General features: G+C 40.8%; 1 protein-coding gene across 2 annotated transcripts in view; it reads left to right on the top strand.

Annotated features, from left to right (window-relative positions):
- Nucleotides 1–19766, top strand: part of Plce1 (phospholipase C epsilon 1) — a 351996-nt gene that overhangs the window by 283142 nt on the left and 49088 nt on the right. For both annotated transcript variants that reach the window (XM_017803186.2, XM_017803185.2), the window contains exons 12-19: nt 3054–3176; nt 3264–3400; nt 6795–7033; nt 8403–8464; nt 8547–8712; nt 13670–13777; nt 16165–16281; nt 17474–17632. In XM_017803186.2, coding sequence (XP_017658675.1) covers nt 3054–3176; nt 3264–3400; nt 6795–7033; nt 8403–8464; nt 8547–8712; nt 13670–13777; nt 16165–16281; nt 17474–17632 — 1111 coding nt within the window. The remainder of the gene's footprint in view (nt 1–3053; nt 3177–3263; nt 3401–6794; nt 7034–8402; nt 8465–8546; nt 8713–13669; nt 13778–16164; nt 16282–17473; nt 17633–19766) is intronic.

Below are 19766 nucleotides of genomic sequence, written 5' to 3'. Positions count from 1 at the left end.
GTGTGTGTGTGTGTGTGTGTGTGTGTGTGTGTGTGTGAGAGAGAGAGAGAGAGAGAGAGAGAGAGAGAGAGAGAGAGAGATCTGCTCATCTGTGCATCTTGCTTGGGTAGATGCTACAGTCAGCAACGGTGTTTTTGTGACTCTCCTGACTCCTGACAAGTTCAGGCTCACCCCCTTGCTAGTTGCCACACATTCTGGAATTGATCTCTAATTCTATTTGTTCACCGTCCTACCTTGAACCCCCTGCAACAGGGTTTCTTCACCTCCCGCCACACAGTGATGCAATGTGGCAAAAAGGTTCAGTCTGATTCCTCCTGCTTTCTGTACACCTCCAGGGACATTTGGGGGTGACTAGATTTATGACAGGATTTTAAGCTCCTGAGAAGTCAAGAACTCCACTTCCTGGTTCTCTTTGAATTATTTTGAGCTGCTTATATTGAGTAATCATAAGTACAGGAAAAACTCTGAAAATAAAGGTAGACATGTCCTTTTGCAAGAAAAATTTACATCTGTGAATGAAGACTATGTGCCTGTCCCTGTGCAGTCACATCTCAGCTCAGGTCTAGACCTCTGCAATAAAGTGAATTGGCTTTCCAATACAAAGAAAAGTTATGTTTATAAGCTATAAAGAGCATTATGTAGGGCTGGAGAGATGACTCAGTGGTTAAGAGCACTGGTTGTTCTTCCAGAGGACCTGGGTTCGATTCCTAGCACCCACATGGTGGCTGACAACCATCCGGAACTCCAGTTCCATGGAATCCGACACCCTCTTCTGGCCTCTGCAGGCATTGCACTCACTTGGTGAATTTACATACATTAAATAAATAAATAAATAAATAAATAAATAAATAAATAAATTTTTTTAAAGAAAATTCAGTCCTTCGGTCATATTTCAACTGCTCACAGCCACAAATGCTGTTGGCTCAGAACATGTCTGTTCTGCAAAAAGTGCTATGACATAGCAGCATTCTAAGTGAAAATCCAGTTACTTTTTAACATAAGCTACCTGACACTTTACTAATAGCTGGAACACATTTAATGCTTTTCTCACAATATATGATAGCAGCTATACATGTCTAGAGAAATAATTGTAACTATTTCAATAAGTTGGGTCTCTTTAGATATAATCCCAAAGCTGATATTATGACAAATTCTCATATAAAGTCCATATAAATTACAGATTTTAAAAGATTTATCATCCTGGAAGAAGAAATATTAATAAAATGACAAGCCACCAAAAGGAACCAGAATGCAACTCCATCTCTCCCACCTTAACTACAGTTAAAGAAATTTGAAAGTTCCAGACAGAACCAAGATAAGATAGGTGCCTTTCACCTTATCACAGAGGATGGGGTGCGAGCATACCTTGGCTTTGGAAATATTCATTTCCACATACACCACACACACATGCATACAGATGCACAGACACGCCCACAAAGTCTCTCATTTGCTTGTTCACTTGCTATTGATAAGAACTCTATAATAAATTACCTTTTAAAGGGAAGGATTCTCTCACAAGAACTGCATTCAATTCCACAGTTGGTGAAAATGAGGCAAAGGCGGGATTCTTCTTACTCTTTCAACTCTACTGTGAATTTAGATTCATAACAAAACAAAGCTGCAAATAGTTGGAATTCTTTACCTTATATTTTCAGTCTATGCAGGATTCTGAGTACATAAATTAGACAAATGACCTTGATTAAGTGGATTTTCATTTTATTTCAGTCACTCATGAGTAGGAAAGGCAGACTAGAGTTGTAGAAGGAAATCTATTAGAAGAGAAACTAACATGCCAGATCTAAAGTGAGGCCCATTCCCCGGAGGACAGGGGTCATTGTCCTAGGACAGAAAGAAAAGACAGGAGAAGAAACACCAGCCTAAATACTGTTAAAGGAGAAAGCAAGACTGAGTCCTAAGCCTGAGGGGAGAGAGAGCACATACTGTTTCCTAGAGTCTAAGGGACATGAAGTGCCATAGACAGGAACTAAGTGAATAACTAGAAAGAAGGACAAGAATGGACTTGTGTAAATGGTGTATGGATGATAGAGACATAGAGACACCTTCTACTGTCTTCCTGGACCTGCACCCTGTGCCTCTCTGACTGCACAGAATTGTAAGTTCATACGTTTGTGATGCTCTTCCACTGAGGGAAGTGACCTTCACATGTCAACACTAAGTAACTTCCCATGAGTGAACATTGTTAGCAGAATCAAAAGTAGACTGGCTGCTTGTGGTGGTGTTTGTACTCTCTTACAGATTCATACTTGAAATATCCCACTATTTTAAAAAATCTAAGCCTTCCTCCAAAAAAGAAAGAAATAGCCTGTTCATTGATTTGATTAAAAGTCATGGTGAAAACATTTCTTTCAGTCTTCGGGTAATTCCACATAGAAAATAAAAATTAAAAATGTTGTGAAACATCGAGACCACATGTTTGAGTGAGCAAGATGATATTTTCATGTTAAATGGATGCAGCCTTGGCAGGTGCAGATAGAATCCTAGGCAGAGTTGGCTGCTTTCCATTCTTAATATTTTTCTGACTCACATTTTCCATTAATATTAAAAGTTCTTCCCTGTTTGCATTGAAGAACTGGTTAAAAAGGGAAAAAGGAAGACGTTGACGCACTCAAAACTTTCTTCTTGAAAAAAGGAAAAAGTGTTTCCATAATTTAGAATACAGCAAAGAATATGCACTATTTCCCAGAGATGATGACTGAGTAATTTGGGGCTCTTTTTCAAACATGACTTTTCTTCAGAAGCATTGGATTTACAATATGTCCCCTTACTTTGTGTTTTCAGAGATCTGTTTTGATTAGTGAATATTAACCTCAGCATTATGCCCTTATTAAATAGACTAGAAAACACTAAGTGGTTTCAATACACGATGTTTATTTCCACTGGCATCATGTAGATTAAACAAAGTAAAAAGAGCCCAGAATATCGCATCAGTCTCAAGTAGAACCCTATTTTGTTCATAATGTCATCAGAAACTGTCCATTGAGACAGAACACTTTGGACTGTGCCTTGCCAGTGACAGCCATGTTTCTTTGCAGTTCGTGGAGCAGCAGCAGCTGGCATGGGCGAATCAAAGGCGGAATGAAGGGGTTCCAGAGCTTCATGGTCTCAGATAGTAACATGAGTTTCGTTGAATTTGTTGAGCTATTCAAATCATTCAGGTAGGACACAACCTTTCTTCTTACTCTTTCCCAGGCCACTATTTGATGACAGCTCTAAACGGGACGTGTTTTCCATTCCTCTCTCAGTGTAAGGAGCCGCAAGGACCTGAAGGACATCTTTGACATCTACTCTGTACCCTGCAATCGATCTGGCTCTGAATCAGCGCCGCTCTACACCAACCTGACAATTGAGGAAAATACCAGTGACCTTCAGCCTGACCTCGGTTGGTTTAACATTTTAGAATTTCCTTTTGAGTTTTCTGTCTACAAGTCAAGATGGGAGATCCAGTCACACAAACTCTTAGCCTGTTGCCCATGGTGTGCCCTTAACACAAGAGTTTGATAAAACACAGAGAACTGTTTCCAGGGTCATTGTGGAAGCAGGTACAGTCAGAAGTTCATCTTCATGTGGTTCTTCTCACACCTTCCGTGGTATTTAGCCAAGAGTACCCTCCAGACATTCTGACAACCCACCACCCTTCCCTACCATTTCCAAATGTCTTCAAGGAATGGGCTCTGTCATAATTGGGAAACACCAGTCTACCTTACCTACAGGTAGGTGGACGATCAGTCCCAGCGTAGTAGTTGCCCACCCTTTGGCAAGGGGAGTCTTTGGTGACCTCAGCAGAGTGCTCCTGAATGAACATCCAGGATGTTTTTCTACTGTGTAAACCAGAACATCTCCTTCTATCCCACCTACCACCACCATCATTACCATCACTACCCACATCCTTTTTAGTCCCCTATGCATTTTAAGCCTATCATTTTCCTCCTAAATTCTTGCTAGAACTAAAACCACAAAAGAACAGAAGAAAAATAGCTTTCTTTTTCCCTGCCCTTGCTTCATAATTATTTATAACCTTATATTGACTTTATAAGAATATTAACTACCCTCAGGAAGCAGAGGCAGATGGATCTCTGTGAGACTGAGGCCACCCTGGTTCACATTGTGACTTCTAGGTGGGCTGTGACTAGGGAGACCCTGTCAAAACAAAACCAAAGAATATTAACTATTGTATAGCTATCAGGAATGTGCATACCTATAGGCTAACCTGGTAAGTACACTTCAAAAGTCATTAAATTTTATTTTATAAATCAATTTTGGATTTATGGAAATTGAGCAGAAGTCATAGAGCTCTCTTACACTGGCCTCCACATACCTATGTAGGTTTATAGCCCCACACAAACCTTCCCTATATCTAATGTCTTACTTTAGTAGAGTGCACTTACTGCAATTGAGTTACTATCAGTACATTATTGGCAACTGAAGTCCATTGTGTTTGTTAGAGTTGTACACTCTATGGGTCTTGACAAATGTACAATGGCACATACCCACCACTGCATTCTGCAGAGTAGTTCCACTACCCTGAAAATCTCCTCTCTCCCACCTTTTCAGCTTTCCCTCCTTTATATAATTCCCTGGCTGTCACTGATTTTTTTCTTAAATACCTCCTAATTTGAGGGCTAGAGAGATGACTCAGGAGTTCAGAGCACTGGCTGCTCTTCCAGAGGACCAACATTCAGTTCCCAACACCCACATGGTGGAAAGCAGCAGTCAGTAACTCCAGTTCCAGAGATTGGATGCCCTCTTTTAGTCTCCACAGGTACTGCATGCACGTGGTGCACTTACGTACATGCAGGCAAAACACTCAAACACACGAAATAAAAATAAGTAAAACAAATTTAAATACCTAATTTTGCCTTTTCTGTAACATTGTATCATTGGAATCACATGGCATGCAACCTTTCCAGAATGAGATTTTTTTTCACTTGGCAATGTGCATTTATGCTGCCTCTATTCTTCTTTTTCTTTCCTTTTTTTTTTCAGCTTAATGGGTAAATTATCTTTTTATTTTTTTAACTGAGCTTTTTAAATTTCACACATTTCCCACTCAAATCCAGCCCTCCCTCCCCCATCTATGTCTCCCACTATCCCCCAACCAAACCCTATGCACTTTGCCATACATGCTGAGTCCTATTAATTCAAATGTTTGTACCCAAATATCCATCAGTGTAAATGAATCCACTGCTGTCTAGTCAGCCCATCCAGTGGTTGTATGTAAGTCATACTCTCCCTCACCCAGCAGCAATCAGTCTCAAATAGTTTCCAATCTAATGCTGGCCTGCCACCTATTTCTCACCTCCCCTTTGGGTCCTTGTTTAATTGAGCTGACATGAGTCCTGCACTCGACACCACCACTGCCACAGGCTTACATAAGCAAGCCTCCAGTGGCCTGAAAGCCTTGACCTCCCTGTGTTCATGAACCAGCCCTGGCTCTTACAAACTTTCTGCCTCCTCTTCCACAATGGTCCCTGAGCCATGGGTGGGTGAGGTTCCACATAGGAGTCCCATCCTACACTCTACAGTCTCTTATTCTCCAGAACTTGGCCAGTTGTGGCCTTTTGTGTGCATTGCACTCATGTACATGGAAGCCTAATATTCTAGTATGTGGACAAAACATGTTTGTATATCCAGTAACTTACTGAAGGCCACTTGACTACTTCCAGATTTAGCAATTATGAATAAAACTGCTCTCAAGGGACTGGAGAGATGGCTCAGCAGTTAAGAACACTGACTATTCTTGCAGAAGACCCAGGCTCAAAATCCCAGCACCCACATGGCAGCTAGTAGCTGTCCGTAACTCCAGTTCCAGGGGATCCGACAGCCTCTTCTGTCCTTTGAGGGCGTTGCACGACATGGGTGCACTTACCTACATGCAGGCATAACACTCATACACATAAAATAAAAATAATAAATAAAAACCTGCTGTCAAGATTTGTATGTATATTTTTATGTGGGCATATGTTGTTAAATCTTTTGGTTAAGTACCTAAGAGTGATAGAATATATGGTAAGCCTATGTTTTGCCTTATAAGAAACTGACACATCATCTTCCAAAATGGCAACAATTATAAATAACTAGCCATGCCAAGTTTCTATGAATGAGGATCAATCAGAACCTTGGGACATTGATGGTAGAAATATAAAATGGCAGTGTATAGTTTCTTAATAAAACCTATATACAGATGTTTATAGTTACAAATTTAAAGTACAGAAAAGTTTAAGAGTGTGTATCTTTGGTCTCCACAAAAAGAAAAATTTAGAAGCAGATATTCTCAAAAACAAAATCTGAATTTGGCCTCCAGTTCCCATTTTGAATCAACATTTATTTTCCATGTTATACTGAACCTCACAGGATTGCAATGTCACCAACTAGCTGTGCCTTAGTGTCTGTGTGAGTATATGCCACATGTGTGCAGTTGCCTGTGGAGACCAGAAGAGAGGATATCAGATACTCTGCAGCTGGAGTCACAGGCAGTTGTGAGCTACCTGACATGAGCACTAGGAACCCAACCAGGTCCTCGAGAAGAGCAGCAAGCACTCTTAACCACTGAGCCATCTCTCCAGCCCCTGCGTTCTTTTATTTATTCATTGATTCATTTTTTATGCCCTGTACTATGGAAAGCCTGGAATAAGCACTAAGTTTGCCACCTTGTTTGGACAATTAGTAAAGGGTTCCTCCAGTGTATTGACTCTGTAGCACCATTATCTCCAAATGAACTTTGTGAAAGAGGCTTCTGAACGGGAGTCCATGCTCTGTGTGTGGCTGTCTTTCAGATTTGCTCACCAGAAACGTCTCAGACTTGGGGCTGTTTATTAAGAGTAAACAGCAGCTCTCTGACAACCAGAGGCAGATATCTGATGCAATTGCTGCTGCAAGTATTGTGACAAATGGCACTGGCATCGAGAGCACATCCCTGGGCATATTTGGGGTTGGCATACTCCAACTCAACGACTTCCTGGTGAACTGCCAAGGTGAACACTGCACATATGATGAAATCCTCAGCATCATCCAGGTCTGTGCCCGTTTTGTGTTTCACATGTGTGTCATGCCTCTGACTAGTCTAGTAATCTGTTACAAAGCATTTGCCCTTTCGATACTTCTTTCCAAAGCCTTCATGTCTGGAGTAGAAATAGTTTCTTTTAATGCCAAGTCTAGTATTCTTGCAATTAATTAATAACCATATAATTAACGTGGGTCCTAGGGCATCTCTGACTTGGTGAACGTGTACATAACTCCTCTTTGTTTTCTAACACATCCAACAATCTCAATTTTCAACTTTTTGTCATTTAACACATTAGCTCGTGCTCTGCCAGCTCTATTCCAAGAACTGGAAATACAGTATTGGACAAAGTTTTGGCCCTCTGTGCAGCTTTCATTTTGGTGTATAAGGCAGACAATAGGCAAAGATACATAATTCCAAGAATAGGTTCTTTTAAAATGACTGGGGCAAAGATACAGAGTGATGCAGGAAGGCTGAGCCACAGTGGGGAGGAGGTATTTGCATTGAGCTCTAAGTCAAGTTCTGAGGAAAGAGGGCAGCCAGCTCAGTGACGGAAGCAGGAGTGAGCCTGGGATTTATGAGGGGCATCAAAAAAGCTAGAGTCATCAGAGTCAGGAAAGGAATGACAGACACAATTTCACACAAGTGTCCAGAGGCCCAATCATCTGTGCCTTTTAGACAGTGGGATGGAGGTTGACTTCTGTCTGTGTGAAATGGGAAGCCATTGGAAAAATTTGAGCAGGGAAGTAACATGATTTATGTTTTAAGAGGTCACTGTGAGCCCATTTGGGAGTAAACTGTGCTGATGAAAGATGGGTTGTCTAAGTAGCCCAGGCAAGAGGTGGTAGCTGTTTAGAGGGTGGCAGGGGATAGGGAGTGAAACTTCCACACAGCAAGGTCCCACAGAGCAGAATTAGCTTGATCACCTGATTGGGTCACATTTGGGTATGACTCATTAAAATGCAAAAGTTGAAGTCTCTGTACCTTGCTGAGTGTTCACTGTAACATGATTGACTGCAGACATGGTAGTCACCTCATCCTTCATCCCACCACTGTAAGGGAAACTGCCACTACTATCCCTGTTTTCACCTGGATAAACTGACTCTGAGTGTTTTCATATAAGTCAGCCTTATTCTTTTCTCTTGCTCCCTTTTCTTCTTTTAAATAAATATGCTTAGTATAATAAACTCACATATAATAAATATTTTCTTTTGGACTAAAAACTACATCTTACCACTACCTCACTAAATTAATTCAAATATTTGGTTTAGATGTTTCCTGATGAAAACAGAATAGCTTTTAAAAATGATGTGTATTTTTTTTCTTTTTTCCCTCCTTAGTTTCCTTTACCTAAATATCACTTTTTTTTAATCTCTTGCAGAAATTCGAACCTAGCATCAGTATGTGTCATCAGGGCCTAATGTCATTTGAAGGTTTTGCAAGGTAACTTTTCAAATATCTTTTGCACATCACTTAAGAGTATACATTGCTCTCATGTGATCTGAAGAAAATGTGTTTCACCTAGGTTTCTGATGGATAAAGATAATTTTGCCTCAAAAAATGATGAGTCACAGGAAAACAAGAAAGAATTGCAACTACCCCTCTCCTACTATTACATTGAATCTTCACACAATACCTACCTCACGGGCCATCAGCTCAAAGGAGAGTCCTCAGTAGAACTCTACAGCCAGGTACCGAGAATGCTGCTTGGGATGTGGTTTGCATGAAGCTTTCTTACTGTGAAATACCCAAATCCCAAAAGCCTGCCCCCAGAACCCTTTGAAGAGGTTATAAACTATGCCATGTAAATGTGAGGAGCCATGATGTGTGGGAAAACTGGCTACACATAGCAATTGTTTTCTTTGCCTCTTTTTTGCTTTGTTTTGTTTTTCTCTCTATCTGTACTTAACCTTTATTGTAGGCAAAAAAAAAAAAAAAAAAAAAAGGATTTGAGATTCGTAGCTTTTAGATCCTAGTCTGACCTAGTCCTACTAAAATTAGATTTTCCCATGGGAAAGCTATCCAATCGTTTCACTACATGCTAAATAAATCAATATATTGTAGTGAGAAAGCATAGTAGAAAATGGAACTTTCTTACAGAGTTAATCCAAAAATATTGTTTGGTTTGTTTTGCTTTGCAATTTGTTAGACAATCAATCCATCCCTATGGCAACCAACTTAAAAAAAAAAAAACTACACAGACTAGAGGCACTTTCCTCCACCCTGAAATTCGTGGGAATGTTTTGGGAAACAGTAGGCGCTCTGGACTGGGAAAAGCACATCCTTTGACCTAGCCACCCAGCTCCCAGCAGTCTGCATGTCCCATGCCTCTCTGTGACATTGTCCACAACTTCCTCTTCTGGGCTATTTTCTGAACTCCTATCAGAAATCAGGAGGCAGCCAGGTTAGGTCCACCGATTGGTAAGCGTGTAGTTGTATATTTGTGAATCTGAATTTGAAAATTGCAATTATATTATTTACACAACCCCAGCAGCAATGAGAGGTCTTTGTTCTTTGGATTGGTCCAGATATTCATTGTAGCCTGGGCACATTTCTCCCCAATGCTCATTTAACACAGAAGTATGTATTTTAAACTGAATTCTAGGGAATTATTGTTATGACATGAAGATATGTCCTTAGTGCATTTCAAATGGGAATCTGTCAGAGGCCCTCACTGGCTCATGCTGAGATGAGTAAACCACAGACAAGGCCGGGGCTGTTCCCTGGCACACTTCTGCTAAGGCACTACTCTTTTACCTGCTTTACATGCTGTCATTTGTTTCAACAGAGATCTCCAAAGTCAAAAACTGAGGAGCCAGTGAGATGGCTCATCAGGTTAAGGTACTTGCCACCAAATCTAATGGCTTGAGTTCAGTCCCTGGGACCTACATAGTCAAAGGAGAGAACGGATTCCTGCAAGTTGTCCTCTGATTTCCACACACATGCTAGAATATGCATGTGCCCGCACACATATGCATACACACACACTAAATAAATAAATAATAAATAAGTAAATGTAATTTTTAGTTTGATATTCATTGTTTATAAGAAATATATGTATAGATTATATATCTGAACTACTCTATACATTTCATATATACATAATTATATATGTCTCTATGTATATACTATATGTGTCTGTTCTTCCAGGAAAAAAAATCCAAGGACCATTTCTTAGTTTTATTTCAAAAGTCATTGTTTGACTTCAAGAATGTTCAAACTCCTTAACATTATTTACCAAGTTGAGATTATCACAGCTATCTTTTTTTGGCTGGGGGGGAGTTGAGACAGGGTCTCCCTGTAGCCCCAGCTGGCCTGAAACTCACTATATAGACCAGGCTGGCCTCAGTAGAGATCTACCAGCTTCGGTCTCCCAAATGCTGAGATTAAAAATGTGTACCACCACACCCAGATTTATCACAACTTTTGAATAAGGCACAAAGACCCCTCAGATTCCTAGATGTGATTAAACCATGTGCAGGTCCTCCTTTACAATTGTTTCTAATTATTTTCTACTCTCCCTTGGCCCTCTCAATTACTTCCCATAATCTTTTTGTGGGGCAGATGGAAAATAAAAATTGTCCTTACCTGGACTTTCCAAACCCTGATTTTTCTTTTCTAGCCTTATGCAGAGACATTAAGGTCATGCAGACTTCAACAAAGACCTTTAATCTTTTCATTTTGAAAAAACTACTTTACCTGTTGCCAATTGCTGACCATTCTTGTCAGTTTGGCAGGCTCGTCAGAGAAGAAGCGGTCTCCTGTTCCAGCTGACACATTACATAGCTTTCTTCAAGCCAAGGTGGTATACTTGCAGACACAGTAGCTGCCATCAGAAGCGTATAGCTTTGGGATTCTAGGTCACCAACTATACCATATATTGGGAAGAATCTATTTAGTATTTCATATAAAAATATTTATATTTGACATTTCAGTAAATTTTGTTGCAGAAACTAGTGGCCAATACAGTCCAGTAATGGATTACTGGAAATAATTATACGTATTCTCAAATCAGTGGGTCAGCTCATTCACAGATAAATCAACCCCATGTCTTGAGTTACCATCCCATTATGTGATAAATTTTTTAAGACAGTATACAGATGAGTCTATGGAGGATGAGATTGCTCCAAACAGATGTTAAAAAGCTGCAACCAGTGAAAATGTACCAAGTGTCCTCCTTCCAGCCTCAGATCCAGGATAGCAAATGGGTCATCTCATCTAAGTCACTGGCAGAGCTTCTTGGAGTGGTTTCCTGAAGAGGTTGAGAAGTAGCATATCAAAACTTAGGGGGCATGTGTGAGTGACTGGTGGCTGGTGACTGCTGTGTCTGGGAAAAATGAGAGCTTATGGATTACTGACCATCTCTGCTCTAGATGTAATTTCAGGATTAGTCAACCAGGCAAATCCTTGACAGTTCCCTGCTTTTTTTTTTTTTTTTTGGTCTTTTTGAAACAGGGTCTCCCTGTGGCCCCAGCTGTTCTGGAACTCATTATGTAGATCAGGCTGGCCTTGAACTCACAGAGATCCGCCTGCCTCTGCCTCCTGAGTGCCAGGATTAAAGGCGTGCACCACCACGCCACACCCAGATTTATTTATTAAAATGTTTCCTCGTTGCTGAGTTTAGGTGTTGCTGGAGAGCTTATATCTTGATTAGATTCATATAGATATTTATATTAGCTCACTAAGGCATCAGTGGCCTTAATCCTTCTGGCTGTGGAGTGTGCATCTTCACCTCCACCGACATCTCCCTAGAGCACTAGCCTGACTATTTCAAGATGTGCCATTTCAAAGAACAAAGGATAGTTTTTTAGGGGAAGGAAGAGTTTCTTTAAGCTTACATTTATGGTCTATCATTAAGAGAAGTCAGGACAGGAACTCAAGAAGGAACTTGAAGCAGAAACCAAGGAACACTGGCTGGCTTGCAGACCCAAGCTTGGCTAGCTTTCTTTTCATTTATGTATTTTTATAGTATCATATATTCGTACTGTATTTACATCATTTCCACCTCTCACTCTCCCCCCCAACTCTGCCCATATTCTACTTTCTCTCAATTTCATGACCTCTTCTTTAACTATTATGGTTATATATATACATATGTGGATACACACACACACACAAACCTAATGAGTCCATTTAGTGGTCCTTGTATGTGTATGTGTTTAGGGCTGAGCACTTGGAATTGGATAACCTTTCAAGGAGCTTACTTGATTCTCCCTCTGAAGTAGCTGTTGATTTTATGTAGAGCCTTGTGAAATTTCCCCATTCATGTCGGCATGTCAACTAGTATTGTCATTATGCAGGTCTTTCTTAGGAAACCATATTGTTGAGATTTCATGGGTACTGTTTCTCTATCATATGTAGAAGACACTATCTAATAGCAGGTGTCCTGGTCCTCTGGCTCTTACAATCTTTCCACCCCCTCTTCCACAATATTCCCTGAGCCATAGATGCCAGGTTGCATTGTAGCTGTATCAGTTAGGGATAGGAACTGCATGGTCTAATTTCAAGATCTGCCATTCTAAAAAATGAAATATATTTTTAATATTGTATTTATTATTTTTATTTTATGTGTATGAATGGATTGCCTGCATGTATGTTAGAGCACCCATTTCGTGGTGTCCCATGGAGGTCAGAAGAAGACATCAAATTCCCTGGAACTGAAGTTAAGATGGTTGTTGGCCACCATGTGGGTGCTGGGAATCGAACCCAGGTCCTCTGCAAGAGCAGCCAGTGCTCTTAACTGCTGAGTCATCCCTCCAGCCTCTAAAGAACAAAGGATTTTTTTTAAAAAAAAATATGCAGGCTGGGTGTGGTGGCACATGCCTTTAGTCCCAGCACTTGGGAGACAGAGGCAAGCAGATCTCTTTGAGTTTTGTTGGCCACCATGTGGGTGCTGGGAATCGAACCCAGGTCCTCTGCAAGAGCAGCCAGTGCTCTTAACTGCTGAGTCATCCCTCCAGCCTCTAAAGAACAAAGGATTTTTTTTAAAAAAAAATATGCAGGCTGGGTGTGGTGGCACATGCCTTTAGTCCCAGCACTTGGGAGGCAGAGGCAAGCAGATCTCTTTGAGTCCAAGGCCAGCATGATCTACATAGTGAGTTCCAGGCCAGCTAGGGCTGCAGGGAGACCCTGTCTCAAAAAAAGACAATAAAAAAAAGATGCCTGACCAAGCATGGTGGCACATGCCTTTAATCCCAGCACTTAGGAGGCAGAGGCAGATGGATTTGTAAGCTCAGGACAGCCTGGTCTACATAGAGAGTTCCAGGCCAGCCAGAGCTACATAGTGAAGACAAAAAAAAAAAAAAAAAAAAAAAAAAGAAAAGAAAGAAAAAAAGAGCGGGGTTGGGGGTCCTCTGTTCTTGCTCTCATACTTTACCTTTCAACAATATTCAGTTCTGCAGTTCTGGTAAAAAAATAAAATTAAAAAAAAAATAAAAAAAACTCCTTCTACCTTAGTCTGTTCTCTCCCTTCCATAGCCAATATTAATTGTGACCTTTGACCAAAAAGCAATATTTATTTTAGATTTTATATCCCTTTTCTTTGTCCCTGAATGTGAATGCTGACTGATACAGAACTGTGTGCTGAGTTCGGTTTGAGGCTTTATCTCCAGGTGCTCATCTGGGTGAATTCATTCATTGGTCACACAGGTCCTCTTGCAAGGCTGCAGGAGCATAGAGCTGGACTGCTGGGATGGAGACGATGGAATGCCCATTATTTATCATGGACATACACTGACCACCAAGATCCCATTCAAGGTAATGAACTTGAACTCACAGACACATTATCTTCATTTGTCATTTAAATTATTCACTCTACCAAATTATGCTTTAGGTTAGAGATTCTTTGGCTGGATCTGAAAAAAGACGTTCAGAAGGTGTTTGCAGTACTGTGTGGGATGTGCATAGGTTCATTTTTCTGGGATTTGACCTAGAACTCTCACTAGATTCTTTTTCAACTAAAGTTTTAATACCCTTATGTTAGGACATAGCGATGCTGTTGCTATTTTTGCATGATACAGTGATAACTAAAGATAGACTGACTGTTCTCTTGCTATAAGAATTAAAGGTCATTTATCCTGCTGTCCTGCTGACAAAGGACAGTATCATATGTTAGGAGGTCAATAAATAATTAACATTATTAAAATGAGGTGAACCAGTTCCACCTGGGAAGATTCATTACCCCAAGAGACTGGCCTTATTGGATTATTTCATAGTTTCTGAGGGTCTTAAGCTATGTAACATAATTTTTCTCTGAGCTGTGGCCAGGCTGGGAAGGAATATTATTATTAATTATTATTATTATCATCATCATCATCTTATATGTAGAGATAGTGGCTAAAATGCATTTTTTCTCAACTCATTTTCTATTTATGTATATTGGTGGATGGGTGTGTTTCTAGACATGTAAAGATAATGATATGTGGGGCTGGAGAGATAGCTGAGTGATTAAGAGAAGTGGATGCTCTTCTAGAGGATTCTCATTGGGCTCCCAAGACCCACATGGCAGCTGACAACCATCTATAACTCTGGTTTCAGGGGACCTGACATCCTCTTCTGACCTTCAAGGACATTGCATGCATCTGGTGCACTCACATACATGCAGGCAAAACACTCAAATGCAGAAAATAAAAATAAATCAGTCAGGGGCTGGAGAGATGGCTCAGCAGTTAAGAGCACTAACTGGTCTTGCAGAGGACCTGGGTTCAATTCCCAGCACCCACATGGTAGCTTCAAACCGTCCTTGACTCCAGTTCCAGGGGAATCCAAAGCCCTCTTCTGACCTCTGCGGCATTGCACAACACTGGTGCACGCACATACATGCAGGCAATATACTCATATACATAAAATAAAGAATAAAAATAATAAAATATTTTTTAAAATAAATCGAAAACAATTTTGAAGATATGATTTGGGCCTTACTGCTCCAAATAGATTGACGTTTTCAAAGTATCTTAGCCTTCATTATATTTGATGCTGTAACTGAAACAATATCTTTTACTTACTTTCTTGGTGTATATTAGTTTATTCAATTCAACATAGTGAGAGCTGCTTTTTATAATATGAGAACAAGGCTTAATATGAACAGTGAGTTGAATTTATACAAAATAGCCTACTTGCTTGCTCAGTGTAAAAGTACATTCAGCCATTCTTAGCCATGAACTCTGTACCACAGTTCAGCCACCCACCAACTGTGGGTCAATTAAATGGCGGGGGCGGGGGGTGGCCAGGCATGACGGCGCACACCTTTAGTCCCAGCACTCAGAAGCAGAGGCGGGTGGATCTCTGTGAGTTAAAGGCCAGCCTGGCCTACATAATGAGTTCTAGGCCAGCAGGGACTACAGGGAGCCCCTGTCTCAAAAAGAGCCCCCCACCAAATGGGGGGGAATGTGTCTGCATTGAATTTGTAGAGACATTTTATTGTCATTATTCCTGAAATAATGTATCTATATTGCACTAGGGAGTCTAAGTAATCTAGAAATTATTTGAAGTACATGAGAAGATATGTGTAGATTATATGCAAATATCATGTCATTTTTTTTTTTTTTTTTTGGCCTTGTTGAGACAGGGTCTCCGTGTAGCTCCAGCTGTCCTGGAACTCACTGTGTAGACCAGGCTGGCCTTGAACTCACAGAGATCCACCTGCCTCTGCCTCCCGAGTGCTGGTACTAAAGGCGTGCGCCACCATACCTGGCTTATTTATTATTATTTTTTATGTGTATGAGTGTATTGCCTGCATGTAGGTAGGTGCACCCTTGTCGTGCAGTGCCCAAGGAGGTCAGAAGAGGGCGCTCTCCTGGAACTGGAGTTGCAGGCAGCTGTTAGCTGCCATGTGTGTCCTGGGAATGGAACACAGGTCCTCTGCAAGAGGAGTCAGTGCTCCCAACTCTGAGACACCTCTCCAACCCCCAAATTATGTCATTTTATATGAGCTTTGAGCATCATATAGATGTCAGTATCAGCAGAGTTCTTGGAATCAATCTGCCACAGATCCAGAGAGATGACTGTACATTTGAAAAGATAAAAATCACTTTGAGCCAGAATCTGCCAGATAAAACACTTAAGATATTTTCTGTGGTTGAGTACCTGCCTTCAGACCACCCTAGAAAGATATCTGACTCTAATGAGCTGTTTGGCTCTCACAGGAGGTGGTGGAAGCCATTGATCGTAGTGCCTTCATCACCTCTGACCTACCAATCATCATATCCATTGAGAACCACTGTTCATTGCCTCAGCAACGAAAAATGGCAGAAATTTTCAAGGTGAGCTCCCAAGGAGGAGGATGTGGTTGTCTTGGCTATTGTCTTGTAGATGTTGTTGGGGTATATATGGGGTCCACATGAGCCACACCACAACTAGACTTCACCCATGAAGCATGCACAGTTAGGGTCCCACAGACCCGAAAAGTGGGGTTACCTAGAAAACTTGGGCCTTTTTCTAGAATGGTTCCTCTTTTCAGCTTTAGGGACACAGGTATTGTTCTCTGATTTTCTGACCCTTTCCAGAAAGCCTTAGGAGATAAGGACAGACCAATTCTCCAACATTCCTGATACCACAAGTCGTACATGGAAAAACTGGAAATATTTCAGAGAAAGTCATATAGTCTTGCAACCCACACAATATTATAGGGATTCAAGTTAACAATTTAGACTGTTCAGAACAGTTGCTGTGTTAATAGTCAACTTCCTTATGCAAAGGAAATGTAATGCAGACAGACTTAGGGGCAGATATTCCATTAGACTTCCCCCTTCTCCAATGAGAGAAGCATTTGTGGCAATGTAGCTCTGATGGAAGGATAAAGTACTGACAGAAGAAATGTCCTCCAAAACTAATGCCAGCAAAGCTTTACCTTTTCATGTTGATACTTATTAATTAAAGATAACTAAAAATTTAAATGACCATATTTCTACCCTCATCTTAATTGGTCACCCTGTGTCTATCGTTCACTTAAAGACCCCTTGAGAGACACATTCTGCTTTGGAGACCCATGCTCACAAGTCATTGTGAAAATGATGTCTATTCTTCATCCTGCGTTGAAATGAATTCTCCCTGTTTTCTTTCATCGTTTTCTCAGTCTCTGCTTCAAGGTTTCTATACTGCTGACTTCTTATCCTCACTGGGAATAAACCATGTTGTACAAGCCACAGCCTCTCATGGAATCTCTGTTTTCTTCTTTATTACATCAGACCCCAGAACATTTTCCTAAATTATCACAGCTGGTTCCCTCTACTGAGTGCCTTAGGTCTTCCCCCTGTCCTGAACACATCCCTTCCTTCCAGTAGGAAACTGCCAAGAGATAAACAATTCCTCCCCTAGTTCCCCTTCCTTGGATTTCTAAAACAATTCAACCAGGCTGAAATATTTAGTATATTTAGGAAATATGAATAGGAAATATAAATGTACTTATCAAGTAGTGATAGAAGGCATTGATGACATGTTTTCCTTTCTTTGTAGAATGTATTTGGAGAAAAGCTGGTGGCTAAATTCTTATTTGAGACTGATTTCTCAGATGATCCAATGCTTCCCTCACCTGATCAACTTAGGAGGAAAATACTTCTTAAAAATAAGAAGCTAAAGGCCCATCAGACACCAGTGGACATCTTAAAGCAAAAGGTACTCCTTTGTTAAGCAGGTTAGGAATATGCCGTAGGCTCAGGACAAGGAAATTAATGTCATTTGGACCTTTCAGATGACCTGCTACATAGCAAGGTTTTTTATTTTTTTATTTTAAATTGTGTATATATGTGTGTGTCTGCGTGGGTGTGTCTGCGTGGGTGTGTACATGTGAGAACAGGTGCCTAGGGAGACCAGAATTGAGTATTGAATCTCCTGTAGCTGGGGTTACAGGCAGTTGTGAGATGTGTGATGTTGATGCTGGGAATCCATCTTGGGTCCTCTGTAAGAGCAATACATGCTCTTAACTGCTGAGCCATCTCATCAGCCCTGATAGCCAAGTTTTAAGAAGTGAGTTCCCTTGAATTATATACTTACTTTGGGGCTTCCTATGAACCAATAAAATTCTCTCACCACGCTAACCTATTTATGTTGTGGAATTGTGCCCATTAGAATGTACCTCCATTATTTAATTTATTCTGTGTGGATGATGTGTGACTCCTCTCCCTGGAACCAGCCTTCAGGGTCCCCTAATGGTTGCTATAATCCCCTTTAGGGTGATAACTTAGACCTGGGGATCAATAACAGCAGGCCTAAGACCCGGTGTATCATAGCAGCATGTTGACCACAAGGTGCTTCTGCTCCCACCTTGTGCCCAGAGATCTGTGCTTAAGCCCCAGCCTGTACAGATGGGTACAGGATGCTGAACCCATATGCCAGCCACACCTACTTATCCCAAAGAAGAGTAGCTGCCAAAATGGCTTGTCCTGTTTAGGAGGGCACTGCTGGCTTTCAAACAATGGTTTTCAAACTTACAGCAATCAAGAACAGTTATAGGAAGCTCTGCCGCATGAGGAGGCAGACAGCCACAGCACCAGGGGCTTCAGATTTTTCTCTGAGAGCCTGTAGGCCTCCTGGCCTTGTTATATTTCTGCTCTAGAAATCAGCACAGTAAATCTGGAATCTTTGTTCTAGGTCTTTAGTTTTAAAATGTCAGGTCAAATGAATTCAGGTATGCAGTTTCATTTATTAATACTTGAATTTTCTTTCTTAATATTTTATTTATTATTTTTTATGTGTATGAGTGTATTGTCTGTACATATGTGTACCTGTGTCATGCAATGCACACAGAGGTCAGAAGAGGGCGTTGGATCCCCTGGAACTAGAGTAATAGATGGTTGTTTGCCACCATGTGGGTGCTGGGAATCACATTTGGGTCCTCTGCAAGAGCAGCCAGCGCTCTTAACTGCTGAGTCATCTCTCCAGCCCCTAACAGTTGAATTTTTTATTTGGAGGAACCATCAGACCTTTTCAAGACCTAACTCAAGCAGTGTCTGAGTTTAAAACCTGCATGAAGGAGGCATGTTAGGATTAGAAGCATGTGCTACCATGCCCAGATCTACATTTTTAAGGATATTAAAAATCTTATCACAAAGTTGAAACATTTACAGGATGTATTTCCTAGCATATCATTTATTACTTATATCTCTACATCTGTACATATTGTATTCAAAATAGTCCTCACTATTGAATTAATCAGCCTTATTAATCTACTATTTCTGTCAGGAAAAAAGTCTGCATTTGTTTTTAAATTCAAATAAGCATTGTATTATCCCTATAATGGTCATCTTGATTTTGAATTTCTCTTCTAAGATGGGCAGAGGCAAGAGAGAGGGAATGGAGGAGGAAGTGGGTCCGTGCAGGTGTTAGTTGCATGGATGAAATGGCATTCTCCAGTCCCCTTTAGTTTCTTGAGACATTCTCTCAGGCATGTCTCACTCTTAGGTGTACCTATCACTTGACGCCAGGCATCACATAAAGATTGTTGGTGAGTGAGAGTTACACCTCTTCTAAAAGTTGGAAGAGAATACCGCTAAAAGGGAAGTAAAAGGAAGAGCTAGAAGCCAACTATGAACTTACTTTCAGGCAAGCCTGCATGCTGACTGGGGCACACATGGAAAGCTGATGGTCCACAAGTGGATTTCTTTAAACAGTACCTGAACCTGCATATCCCTAGACATCTCTGTACCCTGGAAATACACATTCCCCACATACAACACCAAGCACAATCAGACACCCTAAGGGGCCAAGCAAGTGTGAGGAGCCAGAGGGCTAGATGACAGATTGGGGAGTG

The sequence above is a fragment of the Nannospalax galili genome, unplaced genomic scaffold, assembly GCF_000622305.1.
Source record: "Nannospalax galili isolate Female #2095 unplaced genomic scaffold, S.galili_v1.0 scaffold1027, whole genome shotgun sequence".
Taxonomy (NCBI): Eukaryota; Metazoa; Chordata; class Mammalia; order Rodentia; family Spalacidae; genus Nannospalax; species Nannospalax galili.
This window is presented reverse-complemented; position numbering and strand designations above follow the sequence as displayed.